At 45.6% G+C, this 23,554-nt stretch overlaps 3 protein-coding genes across 6 annotated transcripts; 1 reads left to right on the forward strand and 2 right to left on the reverse strand.

Annotated features, from left to right (window-relative positions):
- Positions 1 to 1,792: 1,792 nt before the first annotated feature.
- Positions 1,793 to 2,908, reverse strand: BCIN_15g05280 (hypothetical protein). 3 transcript variants are annotated; one of them, XM_024697718.1, is made up of 3 exons: positions 2,769 to 2,908; positions 2,257 to 2,700; positions 1,793 to 2,192 (listed from the first exon to the last, which is right to left on the reverse strand). In XM_024697718.1, the coding sequence occupies exons 2-3, from the start codon at positions 2,578 to 2,580 to the stop codon at positions 2,013 to 2,015; spliced, it is 504 nt and encodes a 167-aa protein (XP_024553534.1). In that variant the 5' UTR covers positions 2,581 to 2,700; positions 2,769 to 2,908; the 3' UTR covers positions 1,793 to 2,012. The 3 variants fall into 3 exon arrangements, with proteins under 3 accessions (XP_024553534.1, XP_024553535.1, XP_024553533.1); XM_024697719.1 differs by having other exon boundaries at positions 2,257 to 2,704; XM_024697717.1 differs by having other exon boundaries at positions 2,257 to 2,908.
- Positions 2,909 to 4,503: 1,595 nt separating this feature from the next.
- BCIN_15g05290 (hypothetical protein) lies at positions 4,504 to 7,006 on the forward strand. The gene is made up of 2 exons (XM_001549722.2): positions 4,504 to 5,244; positions 5,324 to 7,006. The coding sequence occupies exons 1-2, from the start codon at positions 5,193 to 5,195 to the stop codon at positions 6,265 to 6,267; spliced, it is 996 nt and encodes a 331-aa protein (XP_001549772.1). The 5' UTR covers positions 4,504 to 5,192; the 3' UTR covers positions 6,268 to 7,006.
- A 197-nt stretch (positions 7,007 to 7,203) lies between these two features.
- On the reverse strand, positions 7,204 to 15,575 carry BCIN_15g05300 (hypothetical protein). Of its 2 annotated transcripts, XM_024697721.1 has the most exons (6): positions 14,526 to 15,575; positions 11,842 to 14,255; positions 10,739 to 10,789; positions 10,573 to 10,653; positions 9,899 to 10,114; positions 7,204 to 9,818 (listed from the first exon to the last, which is right to left on the reverse strand). In XM_024697721.1, exons 2-4 carry the CDS (start codon positions 11,849 to 11,851, stop codon positions 10,598 to 10,600), a joined length of 117 nt encoding a protein of 38 aa, XP_024553537.1. In that variant the 5' UTR covers positions 11,852 to 14,255; positions 14,526 to 15,575; the 3' UTR covers positions 7,204 to 9,818; positions 9,899 to 10,114; positions 10,573 to 10,597. The 2 variants fall into 2 exon arrangements, with proteins under 2 accessions (XP_024553537.1, XP_024553536.1); XM_024697720.1 differs by having other exon boundaries at positions 10,573 to 10,789.
- Positions 15,576 to 23,554: the final 7,979 nt, after the last annotated feature.

Here is a 23,554-nt window from a genome sequence, read left to right on the forward strand (position 1 = left end):
AGGAGGAGGAGGAGGAGGAGGAGGAGGAGGAGGAGGAGGAGGAGGAGGAGGAGGAGGAGGAGGAGGAGGGAGAGGAAGGGCGGCGGCGGCGGCGGCGGCGGAGGTGTTGTTGTTGTCGTTGTTGCTGTTGCTGCTGCTGCTGCTGTTGTTGTTGCTGTTGTTGTTGTTGTTGCTGCTGTTGTTCGAATGGTGTCCGATTTTTTCAAAGGATGTGGGAATGAGAGGGTTTATATACCCAGACGGACTCACTAGCGTGACCTTGACGGGTACTTTCATCAATCGAACGTGGAAGGAACAAAATGAGCAGAATGAGCAAAATGCTAGCTCGACCGCCGATCTCTACGATATTAGGGCCGATGAGAAATAAGATTCGCTCCATCTCATTCAACAATTGATCACGATGATGCGATATTACCTATTTAGGAAGTCGCATCTTCGCGCCGTTGCCATTTGACCGTAAAGTGCCGGGAGGTGGTTGCCGAGACACGGAGGAAAGTGAGAATTTTCTCATCCTCAACATCTCAACAATTCCCAATTGACTTGAAGCGGAAATAACAGACCGAGGAAAAGGAAACCTCACTTTGCATTGCATCTGGGAGGACGAAGTCACGGGGTAAGCACCTACCTATCTACCTCCCTCCCTCCCTCCCTTCCTGGAGACACCATCAACGTTCTAAGATTGTATTCCAAATCTATCCTGATCAACTGATTGGATGCCATTTGACTTGAAGCGGTGGAGATGGAGATGGCGGTAGAAACAGAAGGTGCCATTGTCCTTGTCGGCGGTATTACCATTGTCATTGCCACTGTCATTGACGGTTGGTGGCGATCAACTGTATGATCGGTGTAAAAATGATGGTCATGGGTGACATTAGTCCATCAAGACTCCTTACCGATTGGGAATGCATGCTTTGGTTGAGAGCACACCGGCGAAAAGAACCTTTAACACATCTTTGATAGACTTGTTTAGTTCCATGTAGAATTCAACGGTGACGCGACTACTCCAACTGGATTGTAAGTCAAATGTCCCACTAGGCATTCGATCGTTGTGTGAGGTCGGTGTTGTCAGGATTTGGGGGAAACGACATACCATCAAAATGCGGAGTGATTTGTCGACTCGCCCACCCAGTCGTTGAGGTATTCAAGATGTTGATCTAGAAACATGACCCGTTGCCAGTCTGATCACTTCATTTGATAGTTTGATGTGAGGTGAGGAGAGGAGAAATGAAAGATAAGACGTTATTAAAGCTGCGTGTCTAGCTACATCAACTCAGCCGCATACATGCCTCCATTCTCTCAAGTACTGTTACATATCCGACGGTGATGACGATGTTGATTGTTGAGATAACCCATCACCTTCAAACTGCATCGAAACTTCAATTAGAGATCCATCTTCTCTGGCAGTACTACCAAATCATTGATCAAGAGAGTAGGTATTGTGTTGTTTGAGTGGCTGGACAAAGGAACATTCCAGGTAGTCTCTCTGTAGCTGTTTCAAAACCAAAAGGGCAGTGATTACCGTGCCCGCTTCCCACGTCATGAATCTGCCACTCTGGATACCTTCAGTTATAACAAAACACAATGTTGATCTATCTATAGGTGAGATGTTCCTTTCTACACAGTATGATCGAGTCAATTCGAACATCTGAAGAGAGGTGATCAGGCCAACCTAGGAAGTCGGGAAATACCCGGCATCTGAGAGATTGTGATTGTGATTGTGATTCGTGAAGATTACTAACCCTCAAAAACATGAACCAACCTTATCCGCTTACTGTACTTGTGGAAGAAAAGATGCAGCCTACTGATTCAAATGCACATCATTCATATGTATATACGGAAGAGAAATAAGGAAGAAACCGTGGGTCCTCTTCATGAGGATACTTGACATGAGGATTCATCCTATAAATGGAAGTGTGTCCATCTTTGAGAGTCTTCCAATACTCTCTCACATTCACCGCACCTTCCTCATTTTACTGCCCATGTACTACAGAAACATCCAGCCACTTCGAACTCTAAGAGGCAACGAAAGTGGAATTGAAGCTCAATGTAACCTGAACAGAGCTGGCAATCGCGTGACCATTGAGCGCCACATTGGTTGTATCGTCGGGCTGTGCATTAGTGTACCACAAAGGCCCTCCCCACGGCGCGTCTCCGGTTGTTCCAATCTGTGCTTGGAGCCAAGCAGCATCTCTCTGCAAAGCGAGAATCTTTCAGTATCATAATTCAATACTTTGGTTGTGGACATATATTACTTACGCCTTGATTAACATGTGTTCCGACCCACGCAGTGCTCCAAGTACCAGTCGTTGTGACTATGCTGGAGCTAGAATCGAGGATGATATATCCTAGATCCGATCCAAGCCCACCTTGACCGTTACCTTGAAAGATAGCGCAGGCGTCTTTAAGAGTCCATAGACCTTGATCATTAAGACAGCCGGTAGAAGCGCCTTGACCGTTTAAGGTGACCAGAATCGTTCCAGGTCCACCTGGAGGAAAGACTGAAAGCTCCGAAAGTTGTGCCAGGCTGGCCGGGAGGAGAGAGAGACCAATGGCTGTAATCGTTGGCTTGCTGAAAAGCATTTTGGATATCAAGTTAGATAGTGTGTGAAAGATGTGAGGAGATTTTGCTCTGATAGAGTTTATTGCAGTCTCTTGAAAAAATGTGTGCGACTCGTTGGTCTTTATAGATTCCCGTGAGGGCTATCTTGATGAAAGCGGTGCAATGAGTACAAGTTCTATGCCGTGAGAGTCGACCAGAAAGAACTTACGAGCATGCATCTCGTTTCGCAACCAAACGATTACCTGAATTAGCACTCAACTGCTCAACATTTACGACGCAAAGATCTCTTGAATTTGACAATCAGCTGATTACTGTGCTCAAACTCACGTGTATGCACCGTTTGCAGTCAGCGGCGCAAGACTTGCTCGTTTCCGGCACCCGAGCTCGGAACACTCCCGAGGCCACATAAAACGTGTATGCAGCTATACGATAAACGGCTTGTTCGAGCTCTCTTGATTGATTATTCCTGCACGAATGAGTTCATTAAGCAGCTTTCCCAATCAAACCATCTCTGCAGAACTAGTGGGAAGGCCACGACTAGAACTTTCCATAAGTTATGCTCGTATTAACGCAAAAGGTAAGGCAGACACTCCCGTTGCAGATAACGTTGGCTGAGTCGGATGAAAGTTGGAAGAATCCGACACTCCCTCCTAGCCTCGAGATCCTGGATTCCGGATTCCAGTACGATGGTGTCGTGAGCATAAGTAAATTCGTGCTTGAGCTCAAGTTGCTACCCGGCAGGAGTTCTTGGATCAGATACGCCCTTGATCAAATAAGGGGAGGGTTTCAGCATCTTGTCGGTTGATGAGGTATACGCGTGTTTGAAAAAGGTCAAGACGAATGAAGTGGTGGTGTTTAGCGCTTGGTCCGTGCTCAAATCCAACCTCACATCGTTATTTCACCAATCTAGGACAGAGGACAGGAACCAGCAAGCAGTATAAAGATTTGAAATCGATGAATGAGACAGCTCGTGCTTACCCATTTGACCGACGACAACTCGATGCTGCGTGATGACCAGCTGTTACCTCTTCATTGATTTGGTACCATGTCCGTCTCAAGATACCCTGCGATTGGCCGTCATATTTTTGCTTGATTCCATGCTTCGCAATGAAAGCTCAAAGTCTCCTTTAGTTCTTTCGTCCACTTATCGAATCGAGTATAACAGACAGGTAGATTACATCCGTCTACTAAGATGCTGCCGACGAGTTTAAGAAAACAGTTCTCGGCAATTTTCTAAGCAACAAATCAACTACAGTAGGATCACTGCTCTGATGACACTGTGCCTTCATCAGTAATCAATACCCTTTCATAAAGACCCATAGCAGAACGCCCATATCTCTTCGCTGTATAAGTATTCCTAGTCTTGATGAATATTAGGATTCTTGGGCAAATGAGCAGCAAATATACGGTTACTTCGATTGTGGAGAGAAGTCTAGAGAAACAAGCGATGAATGCATGAACGTGGTATGCTTGATACTTTGATACTTTGATGTTTTGACGTCAAAACTGTCTGCTTGAGGATTACCGAGGGACAGTTGAATTCAAACTTATCCCAATCGTGAAATGGATTCAATCTGTTGTAATCTCGTTTGAAAACGTCCCCCTTTCCGATAGAGTCTGCTGGGGACACGTGACACCTGCGTAATACTATTCTTGCCGTCTCAATCTCAAGGGTGATCTCAGTCTTATCGTTCCTTCAAGTTGAATCAATACCTAAGCTCATGGTACGAAATAAAGTTCAAATCAAGAATTTTGTCACCCCAATCCATGTCATGAGAGTAACCGTTACTCAAACCTTCCCATTTCCACCAATGAAGCCGGAGATATCGGCGTTTGAACAGGTGAGTAAATCCGAGGACAATATTCTCCCCGTATCACGAGTATGGCCATGTGAAGAGGGGAGAGAGAAGAGCAATATCCCACGACAGGACTAGAAGTTTCGTGACCACTTGCTTACCTGTTGATATTGCAGCAGAAGAAGAAGATATCATGAACATCAACCCAGGGTCTTGAGCATTGTTGATGAACAATCCCATCACAATACCAACATGTTATATAGGAATCAGAAAGGCGAATGATACATTGCTGTTGACCAGACAGTGTCTATCTAGGTAGATACACATATTACAAGTGCGATTACCACGAAGCGGAACCTGAATTCTCGTCCATGAACGCACCCCTCACGCTTGAAAAGACTTTCGGGTTTCCCCCAAAAACGAAGCTTTGAAAACCAAGACACGCCAAAACCAAGATTTGAGAGTCAAATCTACGTTGAGCCATTAGAGACACTGCGGTGGTGCGATCGATGTCACTGGCACTCACTGTCGCACGTCATTTGTACCTCCCCTCTTCAACCGCATGCCCGCGGTTTCTCTCTCGTAACTCCGAGATTTCATACTTACTTCCAGTTGACTTTGAAGTTTCCAATCTATATATCCTCTTTGTTAACATGAACTTTTCTCTTCATTAACTTCTTCCCTCTACAACTTCTTCCCTATACAATCTTCTTCTCTTTATAACTTCTTCTCTCTAGAATCTCTCCCCTCCATATTTCTCTCCCCTCCCGCAAAAAAACTCCCGATACACTACACCTCTTACCCATAACAACATAAAGTCTAGCGTCTCCATCACAATGCCTATTCTCGCCGGAAAAGAAATATCCCAAAATGGCCTAGGTCTCATGCGTAAGTCTCACCCTCCACTCAACACTCCAATGGATCCCAATCATTTTCAAGCCAAAGAACCCTCATTAATTGCCCCCAGGTATGACCTGGCGCGGCGAGCAAACTCCGGACAGCATTGCATTTCCCGTCCTGAAAGCCGCTCTCGCAGCCGGAGTAAATGTATGGAATGGCGCAGATTTCTACGGCTCTCCAGAAAACAACTCCCTTCACCTCCTCGCGCGCTACTTCGCAGAGTATCCTGAAGATGCAGAGAAAGTGGTTCTCTGTATCAAGAGTGGATTTGCCGATCGAAAGACGTTCACGATGGACAGTTCGCCAGAAGCGGTCTACAAGTATGTCGAAAACGCCAAGAAGATTTTAGGAGGCCATAAACGCATCGATCTTTTCGGTATGGCTAGACAGGATAAGATGACGCCGATTGAGGATACTGTTAGGGCTTTGAATGAGTGCGTCAAGAAGGATTTGATTGGCGGAATTCAATTGAGTGAAGTCTCGGCCAATTCCATTCGCCGTGCTAGTGCGGTGGCAAAGATCGATATGCTCGAGGCGGAAATTAGCTTGTGGGCTACGGATGTCTTTGAGAACGGCGTGGCAGAAGCTTGTGGAGAATTGGGAATCGTCATGGTTGCTCATACACCACTTGGAGCAGGTATGCTGACGGGGCAATTCAAGAGTCTGGATGATTTGCCAGAGAGTGATCCTCATCGCCACTTTCCCCGTTTCCAACCAGAAAACTTTCAAAAGAATTTAGATTTGGTGGAGGAGTTAGGAAAGCTGGCTTTGAACAAGGGATGCACACCGGCACAGTTGGCTTTGTGTTGGATCAAGTCACAGAGCAAGAAGCCGGGCTATCCTCTCATCATTCCAGTCTTTGGAGCTAGATCCGAGTCTAGGGTTGAGGAGAATACTACCGAGGTTGAATTGACGGACTCGGATCTTGATACGATTAATGAGATTCTTGCTAGTTTCCCAGTGCAAGGACATCGGTATCCAGCTGCCACTGCTTCTCTTTGTGAGTACTAGGGCGTGATCTGCATTGTAATTGGCATGGCACAGAGCAAAGTGAATATAGGTACAATCGATGAAATTGAATCATAAATTATTGGTTTTCGTATAAATTGGCTACATGATGACTACTATATGGTTGATTGATAGGGAGACTCAATTTACTTCAACAATGTTAACAAAAAACCCTTACAAACACCTCGGATTTGAGAAAGCAAGAGAGAATCTTCCACACCAAGTTCGATAGATATCTGCAATGCACAGAATTAAAATCCCACTAGACAGCTCCTGGATTTCTCCTCTCCTCTTCTCAATCTCCATCCTATTTGGTATCTCCACGGCTTGTGTTGGGCGTTTTTCTACTTGCTTAATTAATACCAATAAGGATCTATATAAGAAAAGAAGAAGCAGAAACGAGAAAGATGCCGCGGTCGGACAGAAGCGGCGATGGAGAGAACCAAAATCGAGAATAAAACAAACAGTGGGAGATCAAAGATGACGGTAGAATCGCACGAACAGCACAAGAACTAAGATGCTGATGCTGCCTGAAGTTACTTACGGGTATGATCTATACTATGATCTGTGATATGCAATACGCAACCGAGAGACGATGTCGCAAGCTGTGCTAAACTCTAGTTTTCGTCTGTGTCTTTGGTTGTTCATAGAAAGTACGAGAGTAAAAGGAAGTGAGAAAGGGAGGCTGTCGGAGGCCTTGAGTAGGTAGAAATTCAGCTTGGTTGAAGTATGCATGCACGCACGCACGCACGCATGCTGCATTTCACCCAGCTTTCTCACCAGCAGTACACTCACTCACTCTATGGTCTGCTGTACGCGGGGATGAAAGAGATATCGGTATTTCAGACATATTTTATTATTTCACGGCTTTACGGTTTCATCACCATGATCATGATCATGATCATAATCATAATCATCAAATATATATATATATATATATCAACAAAAGCCTCCTGCATTGACTGACTAATCGACTAACCTAACTGACTGGCATTGCAAAACGAGAAATCAACGAAAAACATCACCTCTTCAATTTCCTGCACGCAATTTTTCTATCTCTCCTCCCTAATCAATCTCCTCGCTACTGTTCTCCTGGCTTTTTCTATCTGCTCACTGGCAGTCTTCATCCCCACAAGCCGTTGGCGCCCTTGGTCAATTTACCACACTATCTAGACCTTCTGATCCCCCACGTCTCTTCTCAGCGATATCAATTCCCACACTCAAAAATAACAACAACAGACACAACTGAAAACACGAAACGCTTACTCAACAGCCCACAACTCAAATTCATTCATCAATAATAAGTCCACCCACGCAACAACATCAACTAACACGCAGTCAAGGTAGAAGAAATAATCAGATGCAAGCAAAGAGGAACTATTGTGTCTGAGCCTGAAGTAAGATATTTGATAGGGCAGTGAGCCTTCTCATGTACCTCCACATCAAACCCAATGATAAGAAAGAAATGAAAAAAAGTACGATGAGAAATCCATCAAAGACACATGTAAGAAACACCAGGATCCGCGATTGGCGAGATCATGAACCCATCCATCCCAATCCATTGCAATCCGGTTCCTTTGTTGCCCATTTGTCCATCCATTCATTTCATCCATCATTACCATGCCCGAGATCCGCATATAAAGAAATGACCCGAGTCCAAATCTAACTCCATCACCAAAATTCAGTATATTTTTTTCCCATTCCATCCTAGACCAAACCTAGATGCAAGCTTTTTCCATCCATCCATCCATCTGATCCATATTGATCTACTCTGTATGTGTGCCATACCGAGTCGATATGCACCCGATCCCATTCGATTTTGTAGTATTCCCCAAAGTGAAATTCCCCAATCAAATACGCTAACATGACCCTTGAGTCTTCAATCCTTTCCCATTTCTTGCGCCAATCAATTCCATGACAAGGGTGTTTTCTGCAGATATATCAAGCGACCAAGCGATGAGCCAATCCATTATACTCCAGCTGAAAATTGAAGACATGGGCGACTATGAGATGTGATACGCAAACAATTAAAATTGAACCAGAGCGGGGAAGGGAAAGGGATAAGACGGGGATTACGAATGCTGCATCGTAGTGAAGCACACGTGTTATGCCGCGTGTTAAATTGCGATTAGTTCCCCGTGTGAAATGGCTAGCTGATATTGAGTTCCTGTGCCAGTGCCATTGTTGGAAAATAACCCTTGGATTCCGGAACTCCTTCCCACCTTCCACAATGTCTACCCAAAGAATCTTGTGCACCACTGATACTCGGCAACGAGTAGCCACCAGTATTGTATTCTTGCTTGATTTTTCCTGGCACATATTCCGGAAGACTAGGCAACTGGTTCCGTGGCTCTGCGCCCTCCCATATTGGAGTTGGGTAATACATATAGCAAGGAGCATCCTCAATGCTTTTGGCTTCTTCAGCAGAAAGAGTGGGTTCCATGGGAATCTGGAGAGGCCCAGTGCGATAATGGTGGGACCGACCATCGTAAGAACCGTAGTTGTTGGATCCAGGTAGCATGGAGGAAGTTCCAGACATGGTAACATCGCCCGGGGTACGGGATGATCCGGATGGTGTGTATGAGCCACCACCAGCACCACCAGCACCTCCAGGTCCAGAACTTGCATTACTACCTCGTCTTTCGCTCTGGTAATGCCCAGGTGAGCGACCACGCACCACCATTGGTGCAGACATACGAACGGCAATTTTTACCCAGCGTTCTGAATGATTGTGGTTAGTACCCAAATCTGCGAAAAGTTCTACAAGCAGGTGATAATATTGTTGAGCTGCTCTACGTTTTCCGTTATTCGCAGTTGCATTTTTGAATTGGATACGCTCAAAAGTAGCTTCGTTCGGCGGTGAGCTTGGTGACTGACCGAAGGATCCATCGTACATTCCGCGCGGTCCACCTCCAATACCGTTGTCGCCGCCGTACATGTTATGTGTTGTGTGCGGTCTTGGGGCAACTGCGATTCTTGGCGGCTTATCTTGTGGTCCTTTGTCTCGTTTGGGAGTGTGCTGGACCAATTCTATTGATTTCCCATCGCGTGAATCTACCACGGCAGCTATGGACATCGCAAATTGCTGCACCTGCGGCCTCATTCCACCAGACAACAAAAGATATACATTTGCTCCCGGAACGATAGGTTGAAGTGTAAATGAGCAACTCAGCGAAAAATAGTTTCTTCTATAGCAGGTCCAATCGTTTTCTGCCATGAAAAATCCTTTATCAATTTTGCCAAAGATTTCTGGCGTGATGATCTGTCCGTCAGCCGCCTGCAAAGTGAGGATGACTTCTGTCGGATTTAGAGGAGGGGTAAGTGGCCCTCCCAGTTGCGAACCCTCCATATTCGCCGGACTTGCGAATCCGCTGTTGGATGGTGATAACGGTACGCCTCTTACAGTTCCAGAGGTCGACGGAGATCTTGAAATTCCGTCCGCTCTTCGTAAATGTGGTGTTGCACTTGCGTATAAATCTCGTGTGCTTATTGGTGATTGTGGATGTGGTAAGGCTGGTGAGCGTGAGGGTGGTGCCATTCCAGGGGAGGAGTGACTGTGCGGATAGATCATTATTATCTGTGCACAGAAATGATGGTGTATCGAAGTACTTAAAAGGGGGTGGAAGGTACGTACATAGAGTTCAAGCGGGGTTTAAGATCGGGCATAGAAAATAAAGACGAGCTCGGAGAAAAGTACGGGTTGCTCCCACCTGAGTACGTGGGACCGTTCAGTGTTGACTGATAGGCATGCGCGTATGGGGGGAATGGGATGTTGGACGGGATTGAATTTGGTATCGTGGGTTCTATCGAGAACACAGGGCTATGAGAGGTACCGGAATCGGAAGTGTAACTGAGCTATCATATCAGCCACGGGTCTAAGTAAGTGTAAGACAAAAGAAGATAAGGTTCTGAGGAGACACGGCCTGTGGATTAAAAATTCTTCATGGCGGTAATGATGCCCAGTTGGACTGCATATGTATGACAGCCAACACAGCCGTCAGTGGTACAGAATAGCGGGGACTACTCGCGTGATGCGAACCATTGCGGAAGTGCAGGCGGTTTGGCTTGATCTGAGGCTTAAGTTGTGTGACCACTGGATAAGAACAATGACGGAGTGTGAGTCGTGGCAAGCCCACCACATTACCAGCTTTAGCGCAGATCGCACAAGCGGTAGATAGATGCATAATTTTGAAATTAACGATAATGAGAGACAACCCAAGGAGTGGTGTATGTGCCTAAATGCAAGGTTGACGAGGGGGTACATCGGGAGAAAAGAAATGACCAACGAATTTTGGGGGGAAAACTTACCGTACATCATCTGTCGCTGGAATCGTCATGTATCGCATCCCCATATCAGAGGGTAACGACGGAGGGTGAACAAATTCCTGTCTTGTAGAGCTGTCAGGCTCTGGTTCGGATCCGACAATGCACGAAGACGAATGCCCTGAATAGGCGGTTAGGTCTTGGATATTACCAGATTGAGAGCACATGAAGTGATCGAGTGTTAATTTTTGAGGAGTAAGGACTATTGGGGTAAGATGGTTAGCATTGGACGATATAAAATCCCCGAGATATTTAAGGTGGTGAGATTGAGATAGGTTATTGAAATCTTTTCTGGATAAAACGACAAACGGGGCCAACCAGAAACAAGAACGAAAATGAAGATTGCGAAGACAGCGCCAATTGGCCAGAGAATGAATTGCGTTGTAAAGACGTGATTAATGAAGCTTTTGGGGGAGAGGGGACGGGGGAGGGGTGAGGGGGATTCTGGCAAAATTCGGATGGAGTGATATGATAGGGGAGTGGGATGTATAACGTTTTTGGGGTTAGGCTACTGTGTGCGCCTCTTTTTGAATCTCAATATTCTGACTGAGAGGATGCATGGCAGAAGAGTGTGGAATGGAGGGTTGTGTTGATGGTTTGATTTCGAACGTCGCACTCGGGAACTTCTTCCATGAAACGTTCCGTTTGACCAATTCACTGTCAGGGCCCGGCATTACACTGTATTGCTCTGTGGTTTGTGCTTCATCAGGTGTGAGATGCGGGATGTGAGATGTGAGATGTGAGACTTGAGATTTGAGATTTGAGATGTAAGATGTAGGGTGTAGGGTGTAGGATGTAAGATGTAAGATGTAAGATGTAAGATGCAAGATGGGGGATTTGAGAGTGTGAGGTGTGAAGTGTAGCGGTTGAGATGGAGGTACGATTGATATTTGACATGAAGACCGCATTGGAGGAATGGAGAATTACTACACCAACCATTTCGCGAGAATTATCAACGACCACTCCAAAATAAAACGAGAAGGCATCGAAAATTATTCTCTTCAACTTCGACACTTGGGTTATTTCTCCCATCATTCTTCCGTGCGGATATGATATCAAAAAAGAGATGCGGGAGGTTTTGCTGAATACAACCACCAAAATCAACTGTTTTTGTGGATGGAGAATCGTTCCCCCCCCCAAAGTGCAGCTGAAAGCTGCAGAGAAGTACAATTTGGTTGAAGAATTGAACGAGAAGGGGCAAGGGGAGGCGTCGATCACAGATAAAAAAGATGGATTGATGGCGGGCTTACTTACTATCGTTCATTTGCAGCCTCGCCCCGTCCAAATCTCTCGACTTTCCACGATAATACTATCTTGGTGAAGTCGTGGGTGCAACGTCCAAATTCGACGTCAAGCCGGATGGGAGAGAGTGAGACGCAGCGGTACCAGTCCACGGTGGCGATGAAAACGAACAAATAATGCGCGGCGGAGGGGAGTGGAGAGCTGTGGTTGTGGTTGTGGTTGTGGTTGTGGGTGTGGGTGTGGGTGTGGGTATGGTGACGGTATAATTTTCTCAGGACGATGGGTGAGTCGTCTCATGTACTTGAGTGCGAGACACGAACAGATAAACAGCAGCAACAACGGGTTGTCACCGTCGTCCGTCCCGGAAGATGGGTTGAACGAAAAAGGTGTTGACGGAGGCTGTGATTTGGCGGAAGGCGGATGATATAGATGATATAGATGATATAGGTAATAATTTGATGTAATGTGCTAAAGTCAGGCCAGAGGGGGGAAAGGGTTGTACGGCAGGCGATAAAGAGTCGAGGCGACAAAATGATCTGGAGCCAAATCGAAATGATGCAAATTGAAACCCAAAACAATTTAAATAAATAAAAATAAAAAAACAATAAAAAAAAAACAAGCCTCCCGGGGAGAAATGTGCAATAATTCAAGGAACAAAAATTTTCTTTCTTCTCTCTCCTGTCCTTTCTTTTTTCCGACTTCTCTACCTCCCCTGGCCTTGTCTTGGTCTTTTTCGCGGGGTGTGAAGGGCTGCCTCTCGTTGCTGCGTGCTGCGTGCTGCTTCTTGCTTGCGACTCACTGCTGGAAGCTATCGTGCGTGCTTTTGCGAAATTACACGCTGAGAATGTAAAAGCTGAAGTGCCGTTCCCTATTCGTCGCCCGGTTGCTGTATAGTGTATACTGATGCAAACGCACTGTTCGAGCAGGCCTGAAGAGTCCCTGTAGATTTGGAATTGGTGCCCTGGGGTTGGGATTGGCTATGGGGTCGATTTTGATGGGGTCCCAAGTAGCCTTGTCGAAACAAGAATTAAAAAAGCTGATCGAGGGTCAAAAAGTGGTGAGAGTGGCTTTCTTACGCCGCTAATCCTCCTCCGTTAAGTTCTAAGAATATCCTCAATTGTCCCTTGAAAAGGCCTTGGATGCCCACCGAGACTAAGGCACTCGGCGAAAGTTACGCTGAAAGGGCTGTGGCAGAGATTCAAGAATCGCTATTGAACAGGGTCGAATCTGCTGAATAGAGTGTCCAGGGTGTGATTGATTACTGCGACGGCTGCAATGGAGCGGTAATATGCACGAAATTGCCAGGAATATCCTCGCAGTACCGTCCGTACTTCTCAACGTTCGGTAGGGAGATGCTGAGTTTCTTGCTTAAATCTTACCCGTCCCCGGCTTATTGTTTCAAATCCTCACGCACAGGGGAACGATTCAAAGCGGCGTGTAACGATGGAACGGATGCAAGAAAGAAAAAAAGGTCGTGTTAAGAAGATTCGACGAATCCAACAGTCCCACAATTGAGCGAGCTGCTACTAATCGAGGTCTGATTTTTTTCCTATTGATTGACTTCTCCTTCCAATGTATTTCGGGAACCTCCTTTTGTCCAGTCGCAGCTCGTTGCTGTGCTGAGACGCACTGCACTGCACCGCGTCGCTGGTCTGTCTGCTAAATTGCTTGCTGTCTTCGGCAACGCTCTTTTCGAATGTTTTACCGTTTTAGGGGTTCACCTGGGTCGCGGAAGCGCAACGGTAAAGTAGCTCCGAGCTTGCGTGCAATGGTCGCAATCTAAGTTTTCGGGGGTGGTAGCTGGCGCCTCGTGGGAACTGGAACCAGCTTCCGACGATGGGCAGCGATGACTTGATGCGTTCTTGATAGGCTGGCTGGGCTGTATGGATGTGAAAATGGATTCACGGTCCCTTGAAGTCTAATGCCTGCTGATCCTCTAATGTTGGGGGCCAAGTATTGGAACAAATGAAGTAATAGCCGTCGTTGGGCAGGCCGTGCGTGTAGTGAGGTGAGAGCTACCCGTGTGCAGGCAAGAGTATGCCGATTATGAAAATGTTCCAGATTGCTGATGCTTGATTGATGGAGCGAGCGAGTTAAGTATAGTACGGTGGGTTGTAGTGGATGTACTGTAAAGTATGCAGGCGAGGATAAGTCTGGGATGGTGGGTAAGCGTGCGCGTGAATGGTGCTTTCGGATGTCTCAACGAAGTATGGATGGTATTGTGTGTTCTTTTATAGAACGAACATCAACGAGCAGATTGAGAAAGTTATTGTTTGAGACGGAAATATTTCACTCTTCCGTCTGGATATCCTCTTATTTTGTTTCAATGTTTGCCTCGGGGGTTAATCCGATCGAGTTCAATTGCGACAATGCGATTGCGGAAAATTGCAGAAATTTCTGGAGAACTAACGTACGAAAACTGTTGGCTATAATGCAGTTAGCCTACGAAGCATTTTCCAGATAGACTTCCGATCGAATGAACAAGGATAGCGAGCTCGACACAATGCAGGAAGGACGATTTCGGGATCATGAATATAATTTGTGGGCGAAGAATAGAGATTATGCTCCTCCACCAAAAGGGCATAACGTGGCTAGGGTCTTGAATGCACGGCTGATCCAATGCGCCGGTTAATGGTTGATGGAAGGGTTGTGATAAAGCAATGAGAGCAGAAATGAGGGAAGATTCATGTACTGACGGGATGAGCCAATTTTCAATTCGTTGAAGTTTGGATATCTGTATGGAGAGTGCTGGTGTGCTGAACGCAGTACTGCAAGCTTGATTGGCGACAGGTGTCCCCTTGAACTTGCCGCCAGAACAAATTTGATATGCTGAGAAGGGATGTGTGAATGGATGATAATCTGTATCCTTGAGGCTGACTTGAAACGTCCGCTGGTAACGTAATTTTATATTGGTGCGAGATGATGTTGAAGGAGCAGGATCTTGCAGATTAATGATATTGATATGTGTGATATGTATGATGAGTATATTGCAAGCTGCAGTTTATTTTCAACGAGGAGAGATGTTGAGATATATGATACCCGACTATTGATACTAACGCCGTCGAGTTTGGTTGGAAAGTCTCAAAATGTTTGCTGCTTATTAGCACGTGGAGTAGTCAATACGTCTATCTCTGCTAGTACATATCAGTTCTTTCTCTTTCGAGCAGGTTGACGTGATTTTTGGCTATGACAAGTTCCAATCTCCTGGAACTGGATTTAACGTTACCAAAAGCCGGAGGTACCGAAAGATACTCGTACAAAGTTTGAATCAATAAAGCTTCCGGGTGAAAAGAACGTTGTGCAAGATCAAGGGCCAAATGATAGTGATCCTTCTTTTCTTTGGAACCAACTAAAACTTTGATAGGAAGACCTCGAGTGTATTAGCTTCCTTTAAGCTTTACTGACAAGCAGCACAAGATGTATGATCTAGCTCGAGATCATTGTCGATAGTTTAGGGAGCAGTGTGTGAGCCTAGAATAGAGCCAATGAAAAAAAAAACTAAAGTTCGTGGTCAAGCAAGCAGCCGTAACGACCTTCTTTTGCGTTGGCAAACTAACACTTGAACTGGGGGTCCTTCGATGCAGGAACACAATGTCTAGTTGCTGGAAGTCTATCTAGATTTGGTGGAGCACGTATGTGGATGATCTACCAAATCTGAGCTATCGTATCCACCAGGTACCGCCGGCTTAGGGTGCCCGGAGCGTCCTTTGAGAGCCTCACACGATTTCCTTTTTCTGCAAATCATCAGTGGCGGGCGGGGAAAGATTTAGTGAGTCAATTACAAGCCGAAACCTAAATGAATATCAACAAGCAAGGTCTTTACCAAATTAGACGGCTGCGGTCTGGTGCGCATGCTGAAGCGAGAATCATGATTGGACAATAGGGGACATAATATTGACAGAGCCTTTTACGAGCTATGAGCCTCGAAATGCGCCCTCATAAAGATCGAGATATGTCTATTGGCCATTCAAGGGAGGGAAGGTGCATCCTATAGCCAACGGAAGTTCTTGAGATCTGTTTGTCTTTCTTTTTTTGCAGTGTTTTTCCGAGAAAGGGTAAGTGGGGGATTTGCAACCTGTTGTGACACTGTAGTATTAGCCACTTAAGCGTCCAAGTTGTTTTGAAGGCTGCAGGTTAGTATTTTGGACCCTTTCCATAGAACATCCACAATAAGACTTGCTGCAAATACCTAGGTAGGAAGAGCAAGGTGACGGTACTTCCAAGTCCAAGTCAATGTCTAGGGGTGTCGTTTGTTTGCTGCCAAATTTAGATAAAAATCTTGCGTGATTTTTTTCGACTACGGTAAATTTTAATCAATTAAGCGTGTGAGGGGAAGTCCACTAGTGCCCAAGACCCTAGACCTAGGTAGGTATTTTGCGGATTTACCCCAAGGTTCCAGCTGCAAGGTTCAAGGTTCAAGGTTCAAACGCAAAAGCAAAAGCAAAAGCACAGCGAGCTAGAGCCAGAGCCAGAGCCAGAGCGAGCAATAGCAAGCGACAACTAGCAACAGCACACTTTCTTCTCGCACCCTTATCAAGTTCTCATCAAGACTTCCAAAATGTATGACGACGGCGTAATCAACTACCGATAAGTACATGAATATCCAGCGAACTTCATCCAATCGGTTTGCCGGCCTGCGAAATTAATGCGTCCCAAACTCCCCCAAAAGACGAAAAGGGCCGTCTCTCATGGTGACATGGTACTATTGAAGCTTCTCGGACTTCAATGTCTCAGCCCCTTACAATTATCGTTGCTATCAGAGAGATAAAGGTGCCTATTCAATAGGAGATCTTCATCAGACGGTATTGCCTTGCTTTTAGTGTGCTTTAGGGAGAAACATTGAGATACATTTCGATGAAGTTCGATTGATTATCCAGGTATCAAGCATACACTCACTCTTTCTATTATCGTCTGCTCCACTTCTAGCTGACCGAGTCAAATGGTCGACTACCGAGGGTCAACCACGGCTTTCATTCAGAGGCAGACTTATCAGCTGCTTCCCTAGACTGCGCCATGTTTGACATTTTTGACATTTCTTAGCTGGAAACCAAGATGACGCCGATGTGTGCTTGAATCTTTCCCTTCATATGCTCGCACCTCTTCCTAGCTCGATTCTCCCTAGTGGGGATCGTGCAGGAAGACGAGATTACTGTGTTTGATAAAGTAGGCCATGACAGTCTCGTAAACATTGAGTGCCCTGGACCGCGCTACAGCCTAGTAAGTCCTAATTTGAATGTCAAATGCAATGTCCCGGCAACTATCTTCCGCATCCAGTATGCATCGACTTCACAACTTTCTCTTCGAAAATAGTGCAAAGGTCTTACTGCAAACCATGGACGGAGAATTCCCATGGCGTCTGTTGTCATCTTTGATGTCAAACTCACTGAACGCACATCTCATACACTCATTTCTATCAAAACCTGGATCTTTCAAAAGTTCACTTGGCGAGTCGAAAGCATATTTAACAAGATGTATTTCGGATAACATCTCGATGGCTTTTAGAGCTATGCTGGCTCCAAATCTTCCCCGCAGGGACGTGGGTTATAGAGCGTATGAGTGAGCAGGTGAGAAGCCAAAGAATAGCAAGCCGAAGGCCGAGAACAACCAAGGGATCACCACTACGCTCCATGGATTAATTATCTGCCATAATCTTCAATGCTTCACGAATCACGAATGAGGATCTCGCATTCTATCAAATAGTACGGATAGGCATACTGACAGATCATACGTCGATTCGCCTTCTCACATGCCGCTAAATCTGTGTACAGAAAGGTGCCGCGCTGATATCCAGTCACGCACATACAGAATCTGCATGAAGGACGATGCTTGCTGCACGGATCCGGAACACAGCTCCCCTCTGAACACGTGAGCCTTGTTTCATTTTCGCCCCCTTTGAATGGAATAGTGATAATGCCCAGTTTTGGGCCCAAGAAGTCAGATTTCCTTATTTCAGCCAAATGCACCTAGACCTAGGTTTACCAAACAAAGAGCTACATTTGCCTCCAGCCATTGGAATTGAAAATCAGGATTCTTTTATTTCAATTACGTGTATGTTATTGCATACGACTTAAGGTGCTTCGAAAGGGAATGCTATTGAGCGATTACAGATTGCCTGCAAAGTTATCGATCTGGGCTGTCTCGAATGCAAAATCAAGACAAGGTTCAGAAATTCCCCTTGCTATTAGCTACTGGTTCATTGGTGATTTAACAGGCTAGAGGGACAAGAAGGTTAATCCGCGAACCCTGGGGCGAGAAGGCTTTCTATTATTGCTTGCATTGAAAGTAAGTTGCCGGTTCGGGTCGGGATTGTTGCTTTTCCTCAACGGTTTACGCTTAAGGGCCGAGAAAAAGGATATAATCCCGTGTATTAAGGTTTCTTTCCATCAACCAATCTCATCGTGATATCTATACCTTCTCTCCAGATTTACTCGACAGCTATCAAACCATCCCATCCCATCCCATCCTTATCATGTATTAATCATTTCCAGAATCCTACTTCCTCACAACAATAGATGTTTCACTACAGCGGCACTGTCGTGCCCAGTTGTGTAGTGATATGCGATCTCTGTGCCATGTGATAAATCGCTCCCGCTCGAGACAGAAACACCTCAGGTTGCACATCCATTTGAGGGACCAGCCAATCAAAAGGAGAAAGTATATTTGCAAAATGCAACTTCTACATTTCTCAACAAACACATTCTTGTTCCTCGCTCTCTTCTTTCGACTTTGATTGCGAATGGACCAACGGTTGCACATGGTGCATTTCATGTGCCGTTGATTGACATGGGGCTGGCTTTTGGTTTCTAGACCTTGGAGATAATCTTGCTGGGATCTGAAGAGAGCAGTGAGAAAGCTGTGGCGTGCTTCTCAATATAACGTCCCAGGTAGGGTGGCATGGTACCGTGTCCAAGATTGAATTGGGAAATGCATCAAAGCTACTGTTCCTTTTTCCCCAAATGTAGGGAATCGTTGGTCATCAGCAGGGAAAACTAACGAGGATTGTGTCAACATCGGGAAATGTTTGCTTTAGCGAGGGAAGCATTGGGGTGCATCCGGACGGTCATTGACTGGGATATAACTAGGTAAGCAGACAGAATGAACCAATTTCATATTGATAAAACACCCAAGTCTCTGCTGCATGCTTTATCTAATAAGTATCAAATTTACGGACTTCTGCTTCGGCATGTATACGGTCAATGACTGCTGCAAGAAATCACCGGCAGCCAAAGGAGATTGAACGAAAGAAGAGTCGAGTGGATCTCAACTGCATCCCCTATCCAAAGCCTAAGAAGAATGCAGCATGCAGAATTCAATATAGCACCTTTCCTTTCGTGCTTTCATATCCCGATCCTTGGGGATTGTACCCGTTAACCCTTGTTCGTATCGCATTATTAGTACTTCTAATGGCTGGGACTATGCGGGGTCATCTATGAAAGACGGAACAACAACATTCTGAGGCCGATTAGAGCCAGACAAGACCCTTGAGTGAAGGCAAGAGAAGATTCTTGTTGAAATTATAATTTCAGCCATCGTATGATTATTGATGGAATGCATTCTTAGGAAAGAATGCGAGATTAGATGAACATAGATGTAATTGTTGCTAACACGTATACTCAGAAATTAATAAAATCAATATGCTGGCATGGTTGGTACAAGCTCACTGATAAAATCGCCTAAGAGTTGATTCGCCCCTTCACTGCTAGCACACCAACCAAACCTCCCAACACCCACCCATGGGGAAATCCCAGAACCAATTTCTTGCACCTGTACCCAGAGAACTTATTGAAACAGACTTGAACTAAAAGAGTATAGGAACATTCATCCAATCATCTCCTCTCTTTCTTTTTCTTCCTCTTTTCTAAGGGTTCAACCAATTTCCCTTCTTCTCTTGTCCTGTTTCATCCTTCGCTTCCAGGCAATATTTGCCATGGCAATCTTCCGCCCCGAAACCTTTTCATCTCCATGATTCCGAATTTCCATCATAATATGTGCATCATCTGTATCCAAAGCCTCAATGCTATCATATCAATCAAGTTCAGCTTCAATATGATCAGGTTCATGATCATCTTGGATCTAATCTTACGAACGCTGAGAGACAGGTTGGTCTACCCCGCCGCTACCCGTACCAGCAACAGGATTCCCGAAGACTGGATTCATACCTATGTCTCCTTTCAGGTTTGGACCATAAGTTCCGAATTGGAATGTGACACTGTTTCTTTGACATCTACATAAATCCGAGTCTCCGGTTTCGGGTCCAGAGTCTCGGTTTATTCTCGTCCTCTCTGCCGTCTTGCCTTGAATTGCCGACACTCATCCAAAGTCTATCTACTCGTAAGTAATGAGGCATTTAGGTCTACAGTAATGTCCTCAATACAGACCAGGCACATGCACGTCCATTCAAAAGATACGAGATGCAGTACTGTAAGTCTGGTGAAGGATGCAAATAGCAACTATCAAGCGTCTTCCTCTTGCTTCTCACCAATCATCACTTGTCACAATCACCAAACAATGGCCTTTCTTCAGCAAGATGGCGACGCACAGATCTCCACCAATATCTCACCCTGTCCTTTCCTCTTTCCTCAAGATAACTCATGTTACGCAACATGCAGCCGCATGACCAAAGGCTACACAGAGTTTCGAACTATGGCGCTACCCAGCCAGTAATCGACAAGTACGGAGATAGAGTCCGGCTCCCATGGGATTTCGGTTGAATCCCCGTTTTGTTGGTGCATGAAATTTTGGTTCCATTGTTTGTGCGGCCACAATTACTGGGGAGACTTGAGAAAAGAGGGAAAAGGAAGAGGGTAAAATCTTACTTTCCTTGGAGATTGGGGGTGCGTCTTTGCCCTTCCGATTTGCTCTATAGAAGTGCGGAGAGAACTCTTCAATGTGGGCGCGCTGATACGATTTTTCTCTTTGAGCGAAATGTGGGAGAGGGATAGGCAGTGGAAATGGTGAGAGATGTCAATGATTTTCGTGATGAAATGGTATGATTGGTGGCGTTGAAATGAGTTGAAGGTCTTTCAATTTGATAGTCATATTTCAATGGCTGGGGTCGGCGTTGGGCTGAGACTCAATTGGAACTGAACACAATGGACACCATTCAATTTCTATGTTACTCGGTATTCTGTTCATATGGATGGATACGAGAATGATCATGATCCATGAATGTGGGACATTAGGTTAGAGGAATGAGAGATCGAAATTGGGGGTCAGGCCAAGGAAGGCTAAGGATTCTTTCGTTTTCGTGAGACCAGCCTCTCTTCATTTCACGGTATCTACCTTACCACTTGTCTAGCGTTTCCGCTGTGCAGGGTGTGGGCTTGGATGGATCGAGTTGAGATTGAATTTCGAGTGGGGGTTTGAATCATCGATCGCATCAGGAGTGTCAGGTGGGTGTTCTCCGGGATGTTACTGCAATCTTCAGTCTTCAATCTCCATCTTGGACATTTAGCAATTGCCATTACTAACGGAGATATCTCATTCTGCAAATGTATTGGGTAACCCAACATCATGCATATGTACATGCTCAAGCAATAATCCAGGGGCAAAGCAAGGCACCATGAAATGTTCAAGGTCTAAGTCGCTGGGTGAGGTGAGCATTCATACTACAGCCTATTGTCTACAGCACATCAAAGGTAAATAATCACATGCCACTTGCCTATGCTCCCATACCTTGACATTCACCGCATGGCACATCCAAAGTTCCATTCCCCAATAACAGGGAGGGAAATAACAACGCTCCTCCATGTTTGCTTTATGCGCAAAGCCCGAGCCCAACATCTCGGATCCATTCCCTCGTCAACACTGCACTGAGCCTAGAGCCTTTGTCGGCATAACCATAGCATACATCACCGTGGCAAAACAAACAAACCAGACAGGCAAGGCAAGACAAGCCAGAGACAAACATGCCTGCATCTATCTCCTGCATCTGGCCCGAGTATGGCAACTATGAAAGAAATTACCCTAATGCAGATGTATGTACGTGCGCGTGTGCGTGTCAGAACCATATTCAAGCAAGCAGTAAGCAGGTGAAGCAGAGCAATTTCCCATCTCATTATCTCACTGCTGAAGTGGGATTTTCAGGGATCGCTTCTGCGTGGAGTGTTTTAAACCACTGTTGAGAATCCATCCCGGGGTTGCACAGGGCTGATTTAGTTCCGGTTGGGTTGGGTTTGGTTGGAGTGAAATGGCGATGCGAGCGTGTTCATGAATGTCTATTACTACTTGGAAATGAGTGGATGGATGGGAAAGGATGTTATGATGTTATTAGGTCAGAGATTTGACTATGATTATGGAAATAATGCATACAAAAGTTGGGGGCAAAATATATTGCATGTTAGACAAGACAAGACAAGACGAGACAAACCCAGGGGGAGGTGATGAGATGGCGGTGGACAGATGAGAAAAGCTAATGACAAAGAACTGGTGGGGGTATATCGGTGCGGTTGCACGAAGAGGGAGTTCGAACATCTTCCCTCACCGTCTTCTTTGCCTCGCTTCCTGGATATTATCAAGACTAGGTATGATATCTCCTACAGTCTTCCATGGTAGCTTTGCCGTCAATAGGCGGTGCTAACCTAACCATGATCCATCCCCTCGCTCATCACCACAACCATTCGGGACTCGGATAGGAGTTACAACTCGAGTGACACCGACATGAAATCCTGAATCCGCGGCTTCAATCACTCCATCAAGAAATAAAGCAATGCAATCCGTAGCACCGCTTCCTTCCCCCAAACTCCAGGCTTCAATCAAACCCTCCGTCTTGTATGTCCAATTAAGGTTCTCGCACTACCATCCATCTATCCATAGCGCAGATCCCCCATTCTCAAGCATCGATCCCAGCACCAAATCAAACCGATCGCGTACGTAGACTTGTCTATCGTCCATGCAAACCAAGTCCAACGCAGCCCCCTCTCAAAACGAGCCCCCCATCCTTCAGCACGAAGAGAAACTTGGCCTGCAGAGAAAATGTTAGAACATACAGTAGTACGATCGTACAGGGTATGTCCTTCTCGTCGCAGGCAGCATGTTTACTCTCAACTGCATTTCGGGCCCCACATACACTTGCACATAGCGAAATTTTTAGTCCATCTAGGCGTAAACTCAAATTCTTAGCTCCTGGGCTATGGCATAGTTCGATTCGCTTGTGCACAGCCCTGGATGCTTGATTCTCGGTGCTCGGTGCTTAATGCTTAATTTATCTTCTCTGGATCTCGAGAGCGAAGGAAGCGAAATCGCATCACGAAAGTAGATGGGTGTTTCTTTATTGATGGAGGGAGTAGTGCATGTGTGTGGTGGGTTTTTGGTACATGATTTTTAAGGTTTGGATGCGCCCGGGGCTTTCTCTTCGAGAGTTGGTGCGAGTGTGGAGATGAAGATGGAGATGGGATGGGTACTACTACTGAAGAGGGAATTGGGGTGAGAGGCTGTGTGGTGGTGCATCTGTAGATCTGTAGTTGTTTAGGTAGAAGGAACTGCTCGATAACGCTCAGGAATTTGATGGGATGAGATCGAGATGTTGGGATAGGAGTAGGAAAGTCTTGAAGAGAAGTCGGAATCAGGATCGACTGTCTGATCAATCGGAGATGAAGTAGGAGAATTCTTCATCATGTTGGGTTTCGGCGCTTCTTAGTAGATACATCTTTAGTTAGATTAGGCATCTACAGTAGCAAAGAGTATTGGTATTGAGTTTGTACATCATCTTTTGTTCAGTCTTTTG

Source organism: Botrytis cinerea, chromosome 15 (genome assembly GCF_000143535.2).
Source record: "Botrytis cinerea B05.10 chromosome 15, complete sequence".
NCBI lineage: Eukaryota > Fungi > Ascomycota > Leotiomycetes > Helotiales > Sclerotiniaceae > Botrytis > Botrytis cinerea.